Source organism: Peromyscus californicus, unplaced genomic scaffold, assembly GCF_007827085.1.
Source record: "Peromyscus californicus insignis strain IS unplaced genomic scaffold, ASM782708v3 Scaffold_9__1_contigs__length_137607984, whole genome shotgun sequence".
In the NCBI taxonomy this organism is placed as follows: Eukaryota; Metazoa; Chordata; class Mammalia; order Rodentia; family Cricetidae; genus Peromyscus; species Peromyscus californicus.
In genome coordinates, this window is record NW_026294617.1 from 113,217,234 (window position 1) to 113,233,887 (window position 16,654).

Sequence of the window (16,654 nt, forward strand, 5' to 3'; positions counted from 1 at the left end):
CTTTTATAAAGTATCCAAAGGGAATTACTAGAGATGAACAATGGGGTAGCACGTGATAAGTGGAATTAGAAACAGTGACTTTCAATGGCAGATGATGCTGTGAGATAATACATTTGTACACTGGTTTAATAAAATGCTGATTGGCTAGTAACCAGGCATGAAGTATAGGTGGGGCAAGCAGACGAGAATTCTGGGAAGAGGAACGGCTGAGTCAGGAGTCACCAGTCAGACACAGAGGAAGCAAAATGACAAGGTGGAACTGAGAAAAGGTATCAAGCCACATGGCTAAATAGAGATAAAAATTATGGGTTAATTTAAGTGTAAGAGCTAGTCAGTAATAAGCTTGAGCTAATGACTGAGCAGTTAAAAATAATGTTAAGTTTCTCAGTGATTATTTTATAAAGGGCTGTGGGACTGGGGGCAGGGGAGGGTGGTGGTTGGCAGGACCAGAGAAACCTTCAGATTACAAGATGGGAAAGAATGACGCCCAATTGTAGACTGAAGAAATTAAGCACATTGAAGTGACAGGACTTGGAAGGCTAGTGTGAAAGGGTAAAAGTCCAGGGGTGAGCAGAAGGAGGCTGCACAGGAGCTTGATCAAGTCTTTCCTGGAGGGGAGGTGTCTTAGGGTTTCCATTGCTATAATAAAACATCATGACTAAAATCAACTAGGGGAGGAAAGGGTTATTTTGCTTTCAGTTTCATATCACAGTCCATCCTCAAAGGAAGTACAAACAGGATCTTGAGGAAGGGACTTGGAGCCAGGAACCAGAGCAGAAGCCACAGGAGAAAGCTACTTACTGAATTGCTTCTCATGGCTTACTTGGCCCATTGTCATATACACCCCAACGCTACCTGCCTGGGGATGACACTACCCACATCAAGCACTAATTAAGAAAATGCCCTACAGACTTGCCCACAGGAAAGTCTTAGAGACTCATTTTCTCAGTTGAGAGTCCCTCTTCTCAAATGATTCTATCTTGTGTCAAGTTGACAAAACCAGCCAAGACAAGAGGGAAGGACCACAAGAAGTATAATGACTCTCTTTCATATTTCAGATCTTAAATCAAATAATCACATAGATAAATCCAGATACTAATATATAGACATACCATTATAATACTGCTCCCATCAGACAAGTCATGAGCCTCACCATCCATTTATCCAATTTATCTACTTCATTTTTAATTCCTGATATTCTATTTCTACTTGGTCCATTCTACTTATAAGGCTTTCCCTCTGTGTTTTATAATTGTTTTTGAGTTTTTCAATTCCATTTTCATTTGATCTTGAGTTCTCTGTATTATTTCTATTATGTTTTTGGCAAATGGTAAGATATAAAAATCAACTTACAAAAATCAGTAGCTTTTCTAAATACCCACAACAAACACACTGATAAAGAGAACACAGACACACTTCCATTAGCAAAAGCCTCCAAAGGTATCTAGGAATAAACCTAACCAAAGATGTGAAAATTTATAAATGGGAACATTTATTCTCTGTAGAAATTGATGGAGGAAGAGCCCATTCTTGAAGACAGTACATTTTTGTGTAGCTAGAGTTTTCCTGCCTGGCCCACAGTCAGGACAAATCTCTCTCACCTGCCAGTCCCACAGCCGCTCAGACCCAACCAAGAAAACACAGAGACTTATATTGGTTACAAACTGTATGGCTGTGGCAGGCTTCTTGCTAACCGTTCTTATAGCTTAAATTAATCCATTTCTATAAATCTATACCTTGCCACGTGACTCGTGGCTTACCGGTACCTTACATCTCACTTGTCATGGCGGCAGCTGGCAGTGTCTCCCTCCACCTTCCTGTTCTCTCTATTCTCCTCTCTGTTAGTCCTGCCTATACTTCCTGCCTGGCTACTAGCCAATCAGTGTTTTATTTATTGACCTATCAGAGCAACACATTTGACATACAGACCATCCCAAAGCACTTCCCCTTTTCTTTTTCTTTCTTTCTTTTTTTTTTAAAGGAAGGTTTTAACTTTTATACATCTCCAAAGCCAGCTTGGTATATTTGGTAATTTGGGCATAGCTTCTCTTACTACTTCCTGCTGGAGGGGGGTGCTGTATCTTATGGGGACACAAAGAAAATTTTAGGATATTGGAATAGTCCATGAGGGTGTATCGTCTGAGCCAGTTGCCTTGAAACGGTTCTGGATGTTGGATCATCTGGGCCTTGGTGTCATTGGGGAGACCTTTCAGGGGGTCTTGGCTGGTCAAACCTGATGTATCTTATAATTGATAAATAGTGAAGTTAATTCTGAAGCATCAGGGATAAATTCTGCAGTCTCAATATGTAATACCACTCTTTCAGCATGCTGAGAGTCAGTTACTATGTTGAGAGGTTCTGAAAAATCCATTAATACCAACAGAATAGCATACAATCCTGATTTTTGAATTGAACTATACTTTGAACCACTTTACTTAAATTTTCTGATTTGTAACCTGCCTTTCCTTGCTTGTTGGCATCTGTATAAAATGTACGAACTCCAGATATGGGTTTTTCCCGTACAATTCGAGGCAAGATCCAATCAGCTCTCTTTATAAGATCAATTCTATTGCTTTTGGGATATTTGCTATTAATTTCTCTCAAAAAATTACTGCAAGCTCTTTGGCAAGGTTCACTTTCTGTCCATAATTTTCCAATGTCCTCTTTAGTTAAAGGTATAACAATTTCTGCTGGGTCTATTCCTGCTAATTGATGAAGTCTCAATTTTCCTTTCCAAATCAAGTCATATTTTTTTCCACATAAGTTTTTAATTTTTTATTTGGTTTATTTGGTAAAAATATCCATTCCAATATAATATCTTCCCTCTGCATTAATATTCTTGTAGGAGAATACCTAGAAGGTAAAATAACCAAAATGCAACCCAGCTTTGGATCAATACGATCCATGTGCCCTTCATGTACTTTCTTTTCTACCAAGGCCAATTCTTTCTCAGCTCCAGGTGATAATTCTCTTGGACTATTAAAGTCCTTGTCACCTTCTAAGGTTTTGAACAAATTATTCAGTTCATCATTTTTTACCCCAACAATAGTTCTTAGATGAGAAATGTCTCCAAATAATCTTTGAAAGTCATTAAGTGTCTGTAGTCGATCTCTCCTAATTTGCACCTTTTGGGGTCTAATTTTTTGTAGCTCTGTTTTATATCCTAAATAATTAATAGAATCTCCTCTTTGTATCTTTTCAGGAGCAATTTATAACCTCCAGCAAGGCAAAATTTTCTTTACTTCTTCAAACATTCTTTCTAAAGTATCTGCATTTGAGTCAGTTAGTAAAATATCATCCATATAATGATAAATTATAGATTTAGGAAATTTTTTACATATCACTTCCAATGGCTGCTGTACAAAATATTGGCACAGAGTTGGGCTATTCAACATTCCCTGTGGGAGGACTCTCCATTGAAATCTTTTAACCAGTTGAGAATTATTTTAAGTAGTATTTGTAGCTAGAGAGTTTTCTCTCTGGGTCCCACCAAGCCCTGGCAGTCTGACAACCCACTTATAAACATACAGACGCTTATATTATTTAAACTGCTTGGCCATTAGCTCAGGCCTATCATTGTCTAGCTCTTACTCTTATATTCAGCCCATTTCTATTAATCTATACTTTGCCACGTGGCTCGTGGCTTACTGGTACCTTACATCTTCCTTGTCCTGGCGGCAGCTCCAGGCAGTGTCTCCCTCTCTGCCTTCCTGTTCCCTCAATTCTCTTCTCTGTTAGTCCCACCTATACTTCCTGTCTGGCTACTGGCCAATCAGTATTTTATTTATTGACCTATCAGAGCAACACATTTGACATACAGACCATCCCACAGCACTTTTGAGATACAGGATTTGAAGGAATTGAGGTGAAATAAACACAGAAGACTCCTTCCTGAGGGATACCCTTCACAGTATCTGAATGTGTTTTGTAAGCTGCTAAGGGAAGAAAAAGAATCAATAGGTCTATTCAGCTAAAAGGTCTACAAACACAGAAATGAATAGTACAGCAAGATGTCCCATGGGTGCAAAAGTGGTACACATGTCTCATGGACAACCAACAGCCATCTAGTTGGACTTAAGGTCCACTAAAATGGGAGGACCTACCCAACTACTTATGATTGGTGAGGTTCTGGATACTAACTAAAGGAAAAGCTACTATTGCCATTTTCCTAAGTCACTAAAATTTCTAACAGAATTTTAAATACACATTCTTATACCCACAGATAAGTGGAACTCTCACCCCTCACCAAAGAAGCTTTTTGTTATAGGTAGAAACCATTACAGGAATCCACAACTAGTCAAAATGCAGAGAACAATTGACCATGGGGTGCCCAACCCTAAGTGATATGTCTTCAAAGAGACTCTATAGACCTAAGTCTCAGGAAACATCAGGGATGAGGGATAGAAAGATGATAAGAGCCAGAAGACTAAGACTTGTTGTATGAGATAGTATTTTTTACTAATGATAGGGAAACAACACTGTGGTGGTATTGTATTCCCCAAAATATTGTGTACCCTAATAAATTTATCTGGGGTCAGAGAACAGACAGCCACTAGATATAGAGACTAGAAAAATGGTGGCACTCACAGCTTTAATCCCAGCATTCCAGAGACAGAAGTCCCTTTGGATCTCTGTGAGTTCAAGGCCACATTGGAAACAGCCAGGCATGGTGACATACACCTTTAATCCCAGGAAGCGAGCCTTTAATCCCAGGGAGTGGTGGTAGAAGGCAGAAAGGTATATAAGGCATGAGGACCAGAAACTAGAAGCATTTTGGCCTGGTTAGGCATTTGGCCTGGTTATGCATTCAGGCTTTTGAGCAGATATTCAGCTGAGACCCATTCTGGATGAGGACTCAGAGGCCTCCAGTCTGAGGAAACAAGACCAGTTGAGAAGTTGGCCAGGTGAGGTTAGCTGTGGCTTGTTCTGTCTCTCTGACCATCCAGCATTTCACCCCAATAACTGGCTCCGGGTTTTATTTTATTAATAAGACCTTCTAAGATTCCTTCTACACAGCACTCATAAAATCTAAACAATATGGTTGCCTAAACAAGACCAGCACAATGACAGCGCCATCTGATATGTCAATGTGGATAGGCTGCATGACATAAGGCCCTATCCCTGGATGAAGAATTATAAGCAACTGATGACTGCTTACATCAGGAGATTCACTCTTCTGCAGGGACAAGTCCCCTTATAGGTTACCTCATCCAAAGCAGTCAGCACTAAACACATTTTATTCAAAAATACATATGTAATATATACAAGTATATGCATACAGTAGTGTTTTGTGCTTATGAATAACATTAAGTTGATTTAGCAGGTTGTATTTATGTGTGAATATACATATATATCAGTATGAGTGAGTGTGTGTCCAACAATAATAATTAAAGAAGAGGTCATAGATTTCAGAGTGAGTGGTGGGGGCACAGAAGGAATAGGAGAAAGGAGTGAGGATAGATATTATGTAAATATAGTACTCAGGTGAAATTCTCAAAAAAAAACTAAAAGACTAAATAAAAAAAGATTGCTGGATCATTTTTCTAACTTTGAGATAAATATATATATGTATATATATGTATATATATATTATGTATAAACAATGATGCATGAAACTTAGATAGAAATTCTAAAGTTTTATGTGCAGAACCAAAAACAAATGAAGAAACAAACAGGAAAAATGGAAAATGTGGTCCATGTGGCCTAAAGCAGTGAAGAGGAAGCTCACATGGATTTGTGTTAGTCTCCATTTGAGAATTAGGGAGACAGGAAATTTAGTTTTCTTAATTTCTTAAAAGGAAATAAAATACTCAGATCAAACATGAATCACTACTTAACTTTTTAAAATTATAAACTTTGCCTGAGTATTATAATTATTAAATATCTTTCTCTTTCATTAAACTTTATAAAATTTCCTGTGATTTTTCTCTGTCTGTGTGAATATATTAAACATTTAATTATTTTCATGACTTCCCTGGCATTTTTATTATCCTTTTTATCACAGCATGTTCCGAATAAAAGATTTCTTCCTTATTCTGGTATAATTTCTCTATTGGGTAAAGGAAAGGCAAAAATGGATAGTAAGAATTGAATTCCACATCTTTTGTCCAATTTTATCCATTTTGTATTGTTTTCTGTTTTAAAAGCCAGGCATTACATATTCAATATGAATAGTGTTAGGAAACATAAAACACATAGACCACTAAGGAAGCCTCTCAGAGCAAACGAATCATTAAACAGACTGTTAGGCATGTGAAGTGGACCAGTCTGCAGCATAAAAATCATGTATGCTCCAAACTGCCCACTTCCTGGTTTCATCCTGTATCTCTGACAAATATGTTGTATTTCAGCAGCCTTTTAAATACAGATATGTAATTCATTGAGAATTTCATATGTACATACAATGAATCATATTTATCCCCTACTCCTCCCCAATCCCACCTAGAATCATCCCCATTCTTCCACCCCCTCAAGTTCTTTCCATGGTTTGCTTCTTTGTTTTAACACGACAATGTGTGCTGCCTATATACACATAGGTGTGATCAACCCACTTGGATCACACACTTAAAAGTTGAGTCTTCCTCCCCCAGAAGTTATTAACTGACAATAATTCAAAAGCCTTCGCTATATAGCATTTTCCTTATTTCCTACAATTTTTCTAATATTTCCATTTGGTATATTACTCTAAAAAATTCAGTCTAAGAAATATAGGAAAATCAGGGTTAATAGTAGCTTCAAATTAGTGGTGTGCTATCTATAAATAGAGGATTTTATCCTAAAAACTATAAAAAATAATTTAATTTCAACTCCCAAGAGTGGTTCTCTGATCTCTACAAACTCACCATAGTAGGCATGCACCTGCACAGACAGACAGACAGACAGACAGACAGACACACACACACACACACACACACACACACACACACACACACACACACAAAGAGAGAGAGAGAGAGACAGAGAGAGACAGAGAGAGAAGGAGAGAGACAGAGACAGAGAGAGACAGAGACGGAGAGATAAATGGCCCAATTAGTTATTCAGAGAAAGTAGAAATTATGGGTGTGAAGAATCACTTAAAATTCTGCCATTAATCCTTACTGTTCTGCCTTAGGAGAAGTAGCATGCAATATTCATAATTTATATGCACTTTATTTAGATTTACTCATAACTTTTCAATTACATTTTTTTTCTACAAAATTAAAAAGATTAATGTACTGGAAAAGTACTGAAAGAGAGAGGCAAGAAGGGAGAGTGACGAGGAGATCCAGTAGGATTACTATTGTCAAACATTTCACCATGAACTTTTGATGTGTAATGAATAATGATATTATTTTTAAATTGGTTTCATATGACAGAAGTGCAAGGTGTCAAGGAGAGGTGACCAAGACAGATCAAGAGATGACTGTGATCAAGCCAAATGGATGGGTGTGGTGATATTTTGTTTGTGCTCTAACAAATAAAGCTTGCCTAGAGTTCAGAGTGCAGAGCTAGCCACTAGAGGCCAGGCAGTGGTGGCATTTAATCCAAGTGCTTGGGATCTCATGCCTTTGGTCCCAGTTCTTGGGAGGCACAGGTCTTTAATCCCAGCCCTTGGGAGGAGGAAACAGGAAGTGATAAGGCAGGGTGGAGACAGGAGCTCAGCCCCCTTTCAGTCTGAGGATTCCTAGAGGCAAGAAGTTGTTCTAGTGCCTGGCTGCTCTGCTTCTCTGATCTTTCAGCTTTCATCCTGATATCTGACTCTGGGTTTTTATGATTAAGACCAATTTGAATTCACGCTACAGATGAGCAAAGAAAAAAATACAATAAAACTTAAAAGGAAATTAGAAGTAAAAAAAGAGAAAATGAGGTACCCCAAAAGAAGCAGCAACTATCAAAAATACAAATGAAATTAATTAGATTCTAAAAAGTCAGAAAGAATTAGAGAAAGTGAGAAGAGTGTATCACAGTCAAATACCATAAACACTTAAATTTTAATTCTTGAAAAATAAAACCACAATAATAAGCTAGAATAAAAATTTTAAATGTTAACTCAAGAAACTGCTTCTGAAATAAATTTGAGAAAATAGGGAAAAACAAAACCAGAAAGCATGCCCCTAGGGTAAGTAATCCAGAACATGGAGTGATGGAGTGCTGTACTAGTGGATCACTAGGTGATCTATGAATAAAGGACCCTTTGCTTAGCAGACAAATAAAAATCTCAATGTTCTATAATTGTAGAATAAAGGAGAATATAAGTAATATTCTCATGAGTCAAATTGTACTTCAAGTGTAAGGCAAGAGACAAAAGATTTTGAATATGGTAGAATTTGAAAATATTGCTTCTAAGGGAACTCCTTGAGGAGTGTTTATGGGTGACTTTTAGCCAACCACAGATGATGGGAAATGGTCAGCAATGAAAGCTGTATTCCAAGATCCCCCTACAAATTCAAACACACACACAGACACACAATCACATAAACATATGCACATATATACATATACACATACATATATGCACAGGCATACACATACACACCAGATCCTTCAGTTGTTTACAACTCTAAGCACCTTGATTGTAGCCTCATAGTGTATTCTGGCCCATAACTCTGCTTAGCCATGCCTCACTTCCTGGACCTTACTAACTGGTGTACAATCCTCATTTATGGTGTTAAATAGCTAAGTTTTACAGAGGGTTGTTGTGGAATAACAGATAACTAAAACAGACTTTAAAAATAGTTAATTTGAAAAAAAATAGTTAATTTGATGGCTAGGGAAATGGTAATGTGCCTGACACACAAACATGAAGGCTGGAGTCTGGATTCCCAGCACCCACATAGAATTTGTGTACAGCAGGATATATCGGTTATCTCAGCCTCGGGGGTGAGGGTGGAGCCAAGCAAGTCCCTGGTTCTAATTGGCTAACAAGCCAGATTGATGAATTTATGGTTTAATGAGATATTCTGCTAAAAAAGTGTGAAGAGTGATAGAAGGAAACACTTGATATTGATCTCTAGCCTGCACACATATGTACATATGACCTATACATACATATACAAACATGTGCTCACACTGCACATATACACACAAAAATACATTGAATTTGTAAAGGTCAGAGTACTAGAAAACAGAGATTTTTGTCTTGCTTGCTTTGTTTAAATACTGTGGTCCCCAAGTGCAGCAGCGGCAGATAATGACCTTGTTGAGAATATTGAGAAGGGATGAGGTGTGTTCCCTCAATTTACAGAACTGTAACATGTGCAGAACCATGTCTGGAAATGGTTAAAGGCCACAGGTTGTTGTTGCATTGCTGCTCTGATGATGAATGTCATTGCCTACACTAGGAATGGATGGCAAAGCCATAGTTTGTGTGGACAAAAGATAAATGAGTTTTAGAGGCAGTGTGGGCCAAGTGGGAGAAACAGCCAGTCTGGACTTCTTTGGAGGGACCTGAGAAACTCTGAGGCCCTAACTCTAAAGAGTAATATCCCACCTGGGGTGGACAAATGGTCATGTGTTAAAGAAGAGACATTTGATCCATTAAGGGACAAAAGTAGAAACAGGGCCTGAGAGAGAGGGGATCATGAGATAATGCAAAAATACGTTCCAAGAAAAAGAGCTAACCTTGACATCTAATAAGACCAGTATGAAATAATAACCCCACCATTTCCCTGTAAGAGGCAAAACCATAGCCACAAAGCTGGGTGTTTGAAGGCCATGTGCAGGTTGAGAAACCAAGGAAGCAACTGAATGTAGCACTCTCAGTGACACAGCAGAGCACTGCAAAGGAAGGTCCTTCAATGACACTAGTGTCAGAACTTGACTATTGCACAGGAAAGCCATTAGCTGATGAATAAGGACTTGTGTTCTATTCTTTATATCATGGCTGTATGCTTAAAATTAAATTTCCCATTTAAAATACCTGAAAATAACAGTATTTCATTCTGTAATAATATATCATGCAATTATAAGAACAACACAAGCTCTGCATTCTAACTGAAGCCTTCAAACTTTCAACTGTTGTTGGCTGGTAACAACGTTAGTGTAGATAGCAGTAGTTCAGGCTTTGCCAGTTATGCCAGATGTTATCCTTCAGAAACAAACTGGCAAATAGCATAGCATAGCTTTCTTGTGCCATCATAGTCTCATCCGAGTTGCCTGAAGGAATGTATATATATGTATATATACATACATATATATGTATGCATATATATGTATATATATGCATTAGCCATTTTTAGAACAAACGCTAAGTTTTGACTGGAATAAAGCTAAAAATGAAGAATCTTAATGCATTTGGTAGACCAGACAAAGCATTGCTAGGTGAACTTGGCATCCATGTTCTAATCTTAGCCTTACATCAAATGTCTAAAAAATTTAAATTGCAGCTAATACTTGTGGATGACTGCTATGTATGCCCAGAAACAATTTTGTGCATCACTCTAATCCTTTATGTATGAGCTCCTTGACTTTGAGGTAAGCATGAAAAAAACAAAATAACAACAACAACAAAACCCAAACCCAACAACAACAGAAAACTGTCTATATCTTTTCTTTTGAAATGATGAGCTGAGGGTGCTTAGGAATGAGCCCAACTGTGCATGAATATGTATAGGCTCCCTAAATAAAATCTCCATGCTCCCTTGTTTGAAGAGGGCATTGCTTTGGCAGTGACCCTTGTGTTTTCTTTTCCAACTCCAGGAAATAAAGCTTTCTCTATGCTCTATGTCCTGGCTGTGCTGATTTTGCCTTTGCACTTACCAAGATATAAATCCATTGTTTGATTGGAGTGACTCATGGTAAAAGTAATCTTTCTGTATATAAATTATAAGATCTGATTTCTGACTATTAAGAAAGGAAGACGAAGATGAAGGAAAGGCTAATTGAAGGTACATTAATTAACACAAGAGTCTGCTCCAGAAGGTACTTGCATGGCATGGTAACCTGTGATACAATAGATTTATGGCAAAAAGTATTATTGAAGAAAGGAAGATATGGTATTCTTGAAAGTTCAAAGGTGGGAACTTAGATTTTCTTTTTTAATTATATTTTTGGGATTTTATTTATTTTTATATTATGTATATGAGTGTTTATCTGAATATATGTCTTTGCATCTCATGAACACAGTGTTCCAGGAGGTCAGAAGAGGGCATTGGATTCCCTGGGACTGGACTTATATAGAGATCATAAGCTGATGGTTGGGGGGAAGGCTGGGGGGCAAGAGGAGAGAGGAAAGGGGGATCTGTGGTTGGTATGTAAAAGGAATAGAAAATTTAAAAAAAATTTAAATTGCAAAACTTATGGCAAATTGTTATTTTTATTTTGTGTACACAGGTGTTTTTTCTGCATGTATAACTGTAAACCATGTATGTGCCTGGTATCCCCTGAGATCAGAAAAGGGTATTGAATCCCCTGGAATTGGAGTTACAGATGAGTGAACTACCATGTAGGTGCTGGGAATTGAACTTGGGTCCTTTGGAAGAGTGGGCAGCCAGTGCTCTTAACCATTGGGCTAACCTCTTCAGCCCTTCCATTGCAAAATGTAAGCAAATAAACATTTAAAAACCAACAAAGACAATTTGTCATTCCTACCTCTGTATAAGATCTGTCTGATGACAGAGATGTAGTCCTCAGGCTCCTGCTCGGTTGAGATCTCCCATCTGCTTCCAGGGATACATAATAATTGAAAGAGAGGATTTGAGCTCTCCATGCCACAAAGCAGAGTCACTACACTTTCTGGTGAGTCAAGTATCTTCTCTAGAAACTGACATTTCTTTGGTGTTAGGTCTTTAAGTAGACTATTAGATAAGATCAGAAGTTTACATTTGTAAGCATTTAAGTTTAGCAATTCCAAATGTGAAGAAGAGAAACTCCACAAGGGATATAACAGGATTGCTTCTCTTTCTACAATATGTATAAATATTTCTTGCAAGTACAGAGCCCATTCCTCAGTATCTTCTTCATGTATCAGTAGGATGTCTTTTGCATTTCCTGGGAAAAGAGAAAAAAAGTGTTTTATTTTTCTTATAGTCAGAAGGCTAACAGCAGGTTAGATTATCCTTTAAACTTGAAATACACAGTTCAGGAAACATGCTAATTTTCTTATTGTTGTAAAATGTTACTATCCTTATTGTAATCACACAGATTAAAAAATAAACGAGATATAACAGTCCTCGCCTTGCAAATCTTCTCCTACTCACTGTACAAATGTGACTCCCCAGTAATCAACAAAACAAAATTTATTTACATGGAGGAACTTAACAGTGAAAACCAAAAAAAGAAGGTGGTGTAATCATGTTTCAGAAAGTAAGAAGCTTTGGGCTGGCTAGATAGTTTACTGGGGAAAGGTGTCTGCTGCCAACCTGAAGATCTGAGCTTAATCCCTAGGCCCCACACCCTGCAAGTAGAGAACTGACTCCCATAAGTTGTCCTCTGACTTCCATACATTTGTTGTGGCCTGTGATCTCCCACTTCTATACATATACAACAACATATATTAAAATTTAAAAATAATAAAATGCCATTATTGAAATTAATAGTTTCTCATAGGACAATACAGAACTAAGATCTGTCTCCCACTCAAGCCAAGATTGATGAGGAATCAGAGCCAAAAAGCCTCTTTCCTATCTTTCACCTCATCACAGGGCTTCTGTGTCAAGATCCTACAAGACAGGCTCAAAGTTGAGTCTGAGAAACCAAAGTCCACAAACCCAACCTCTCCACAGCAGGAGAGGGGACCTTGCAGAAGGCATTACAAAGACCACCCAAACTTCCAGCTGCAGAAGTTCACAAACCACCCTTTGTTGTCGGGATATTTGATCACATTGTGAACTCAGAGTTTGCATTAATTAAATAAAACCTTGGGTCAAGGGGCAGAACCAGCAACTAGTTGACAGAAAGTAGCCATAGAGAATTAGAGGGAGTCTGGAAAATAGATAGAGAAATGCACTGGAAGTAGTGGGGGGAGGGCCTTTGAGTGTGGCAGTCTTTTTTGGTTTGGGATCTCTGGCAAAAGAGATATTCTCTCTTGCTGGGTCCTCAGCTAAGGAGGAAGGTGAGCTGGTTGCTTTTTAGCCTCTCTGAACTAGCAGGTTTTCACCCCAGTATCTGACTCCCGGGTCTAGATTGGTAAAATGGAATAATAGAGATTTAGTTAAAAGCTACATTTGGCTGCAGAGGCAGTGGCAGTTGTGGTGGGATGTCTCGGCCTAGCAGTGGGGCAGTGATCATGGAGCTGCAGTCAGTAGTTCAAACAATAGATTCAGGGGCAGACGCTATGCCAACAATAACCACTGTTGTCCCCCTTTCCTTCAGACCATATGAAGCAGATGAGAAGCCAGTCATTTAAAAGCAACAAATAAGATGAAGAAAATGCAAAGGGATATTTTCCTCTCCATACTAAAAAAGAAAGTCTAACCTTCATTTAGACAAACATGAGCAAAATAAATATTAGCAGTACCAATTTGTTTTTATGGGATGGGACTATGTCAAACAATAGTAACAATAACAATGATCATCACAATAAAGAACTTACTGTACAAGAAGTAGTGAAAATAATAAAGGGAGAAACCGACAGGCCTTTAGAGCACAAACATCATTGTAGCTTGAGTAAAACAAGAGTTAGAAGACAATTGGACTTAATTAAATAAACAAGACTACATTATCCAAGAAAAATTTAAAAAGTAATAACTAGATTAGAAATGGGTAGAAATGTTTTAATTTCCAACCTGAAACAAAGCTGGATGCTGCATAGCAAGTGTTAAGAAAGAATAAAATTAAAGCAATGTAGCAAAATATGATAAAGTGGATAAAAAGAGGGAAAGGATTCAATATGTGGATAATACAAACTCCAGAAATGCAGATGAGAAAGGGTTACACTGTGTCATTTTAAAGGGGTATGTGGATAACAGGACCTCCAGAAATGCAGATGAGAAAGGGTTACACTGTGTCATTTTAAAGGGATATGTGGATGACACGAACTTCAGAAACGCAGATGAGAAAAGGTTACATTGTGTCATTTTAAAGTGGTTGCAGATATATCCCAGTTGATGAAGCACCTGCTATGCAAGCGTGAGGACATGATTTCCAGAACCCACATCAAAAACCAAAAAGGCTGATGTGGCGTCTGTAACCACTGCACTGGTAGAGGCAGGCAGATCCTTGGAACTCATAGATGAGCCAATCTAGCTGAGCCCGTGAGCTTCAGGTTCAATAAGAGACCCTGTAAGGGGGAAAACTACTGAGAAAGACACTCTACATATACCTCTGACCTTCACACACACAAGCACACCTATATGCATATGTGAACATATCCTTATGAATATCTGCATACATCACATATACCTGTGCTTACACCACACATGAGTACACACACAAATATTCTAAATTAGAAGTGCTCTAGCTATTAAGAGGAAAGGGGTCAATGAGAGGGAGAGAAAAGTGAGGAAAGCAGGTGAATGTGATCAAAATGTGGTATATATTTCATGAAAATGTCATACTGAAACCCATTATTATATATACTTAATACATGCTGGTAACAGTTTTAAAGATATTTAAAGATTAAAAATAAATACTTTATTTACGTGTGCTTATGTTGCATGTGTGTGAATACAGCATGCATACCACATGGCAGTGAGAAGACAACTTTCAGAAGTGAGTTCTTTCATTCTACCGTGGGATTTGCGATTTTGTATCAAACTCAGGTTATCTGTTTTATGTGGAAAGAATTTTTACTCAATGAGCCATCTCACCAGCCCAAGATTTTTAATAAATTTTTTTGAAAAATTCTCAGAATAAAGAATATTAGGTACCAGTTTTTATAAATCAATGGTAGACAACTGGAAAAAAATAAACTGTTAAGGAAAGCAAACCTTGATTAAACTGACCTTAGTTTAACAGTTATTATAAACTTTCTTTCTATATCCAGAAAGAAAAAGTGAGTCACTCACAAGAGGAAGCAGAAAGTTGGTATAATGTCTTCAGAGCAACTTCAACAGATGACTGTGAATTATAAGTTAGTTCTCAAAGATCATATTCTCCTAGCACACTGCTACCATGAGATACTGTGCTGCGCAGCAACTAAAGGAATGAGCCCTGGCTGCACGTAACATGGATAAATCTAAAGATTGATCTGAGGGAAAAACACTGAGGGAAATAAGCAAGTGTGCACCCACCAGAAGGACATTTCTAATCCAACTGGACACAGATAAGGATATCTGAGACAAGGGTTAGTGGATCAGGCTGAGGAAACCTGCTGGAGCTCGGAATTACTCTCTGTCTTGATCTATGTGTGGGTTACATAAATATGTACATACAGAGAAATGAATTCATTTGTATAGCTTTGACTCCAGCTTCTTAAACTCTGGGTCAGGATCCTATATGGGAGGGTTAGGATACAAAATGACAAGGGTTAAGAGGTTTCTGAACTCCTGGCAACCAAAAATCTATTCCACATCAAATGCACACAGAAACAGTGTTTCTGGCCACATGCTCCTAGGTTGCACTGTGTGACTTCACTGCAGACTTGGTTCTGAACACACAACAGACACAATTTTTACTATATATACTGTCACACAATGTAAAAGCAATGCACATTACCTGAAATATTACAGCTCAGATTCCAGACTAAGTCATATTATAAACTGCAGTATTTACTGTACATACCATGTTATCTGCTCCTATATAAACATAAAGGTTTAATTGTAGGAAATAGCCTTTTAATATTTTTTTTTTTTTTTTTTTTTTTTTTTTTTTTTTTTTGGTTTTTCGAGACAGGGTTTCTCTGTGTAGCTTTGCGCCTTTTCCTGGAACTCACTCGGTAGCCCAGGCTGGCCTCGAACTCACAGAGATCCGCCTGGCTCTGCCTCCCGAGTGCTGGGATTAAAGGCGTGCGCCACCATCGCCCGGCTGCCTTTTAATATTTTATGCTGCTATTCCTTAGTGTGCATATCAAATTAATATACCTTTGAATTGTATTGTATTAGGAAGATTAAATTTAAAAATTACTGTTTGAGTTGCAGACTTCAATTTCATGAAATGTCACTTGGTAAAGTTTAGTTTGTCACTAAAACAAAATTTCCAATATTTTTTAAGTTTCTCTAAACATTATTCTGCCATTTTTTCCCCCTATGGTGTTCTCAGGATTGGTGATTATAAATATCAACAAACTCCAAAAAACATTAAAGATGCTCTGTGTCTCAAGTATCAAATATTCAGCTGAGATTTAATTCTTTATGTAAAAATAATCACATTGATTAGCATGCAGATTTGCTTGTAATAAATGATAAAAATCATAAATATACATATATAAAATAATTATTTTTTATTAGTTATAAATGCTTGGCCAATAGCTTAGGCTTGTTCCTAACTAGCTCTTACATCTTTAATTGACCCATATTTAATATCTACAATTCACCATGTGGCAGTACCTTTTTTCAGCATGGTAAGTTCGTCTCCTGCTTCCTCTGTGTCTCCTCACAATTCCTGTGGCCCCACCCTTCTTCTTCCCATTGTCCTTTCAGTTGGCCTCTCCCACCTAACCTCTTCCTGCCTAGCTATTGACCAGTTAGCCCTTTACTAAACCAATGAGAACAACAAATATTCACAGTGTATAAAAATGTTGTTACAGCATTTCCCCCTTTTTGTCTAATTAAAAGTGAAGGTTTTTACTTTAACAGTG

At 37.7% G+C, this 16,654-nt stretch overlaps 1 protein-coding gene across 2 annotated transcripts in view; it reads right to left on the reverse strand.

Moving 5' to 3' along the window:
* Positions 1-16,654, reverse strand: part of Bank1 (B cell scaffold protein with ankyrin repeats 1) — a 278,198-nt gene that overhangs the window by 226,022 nt on the left and 35,522 nt on the right. For both annotated transcript variants that reach the window (XM_052731674.1, XM_052731673.1), the window contains exon 2: positions 11,569-11,967. In XM_052731674.1, the coding sequence (XP_052587634.1) occupies positions 11,569-11,967 (399 nt within the window). The remainder of the gene's footprint in view (positions 1-11,568; positions 11,968-16,654) is intronic.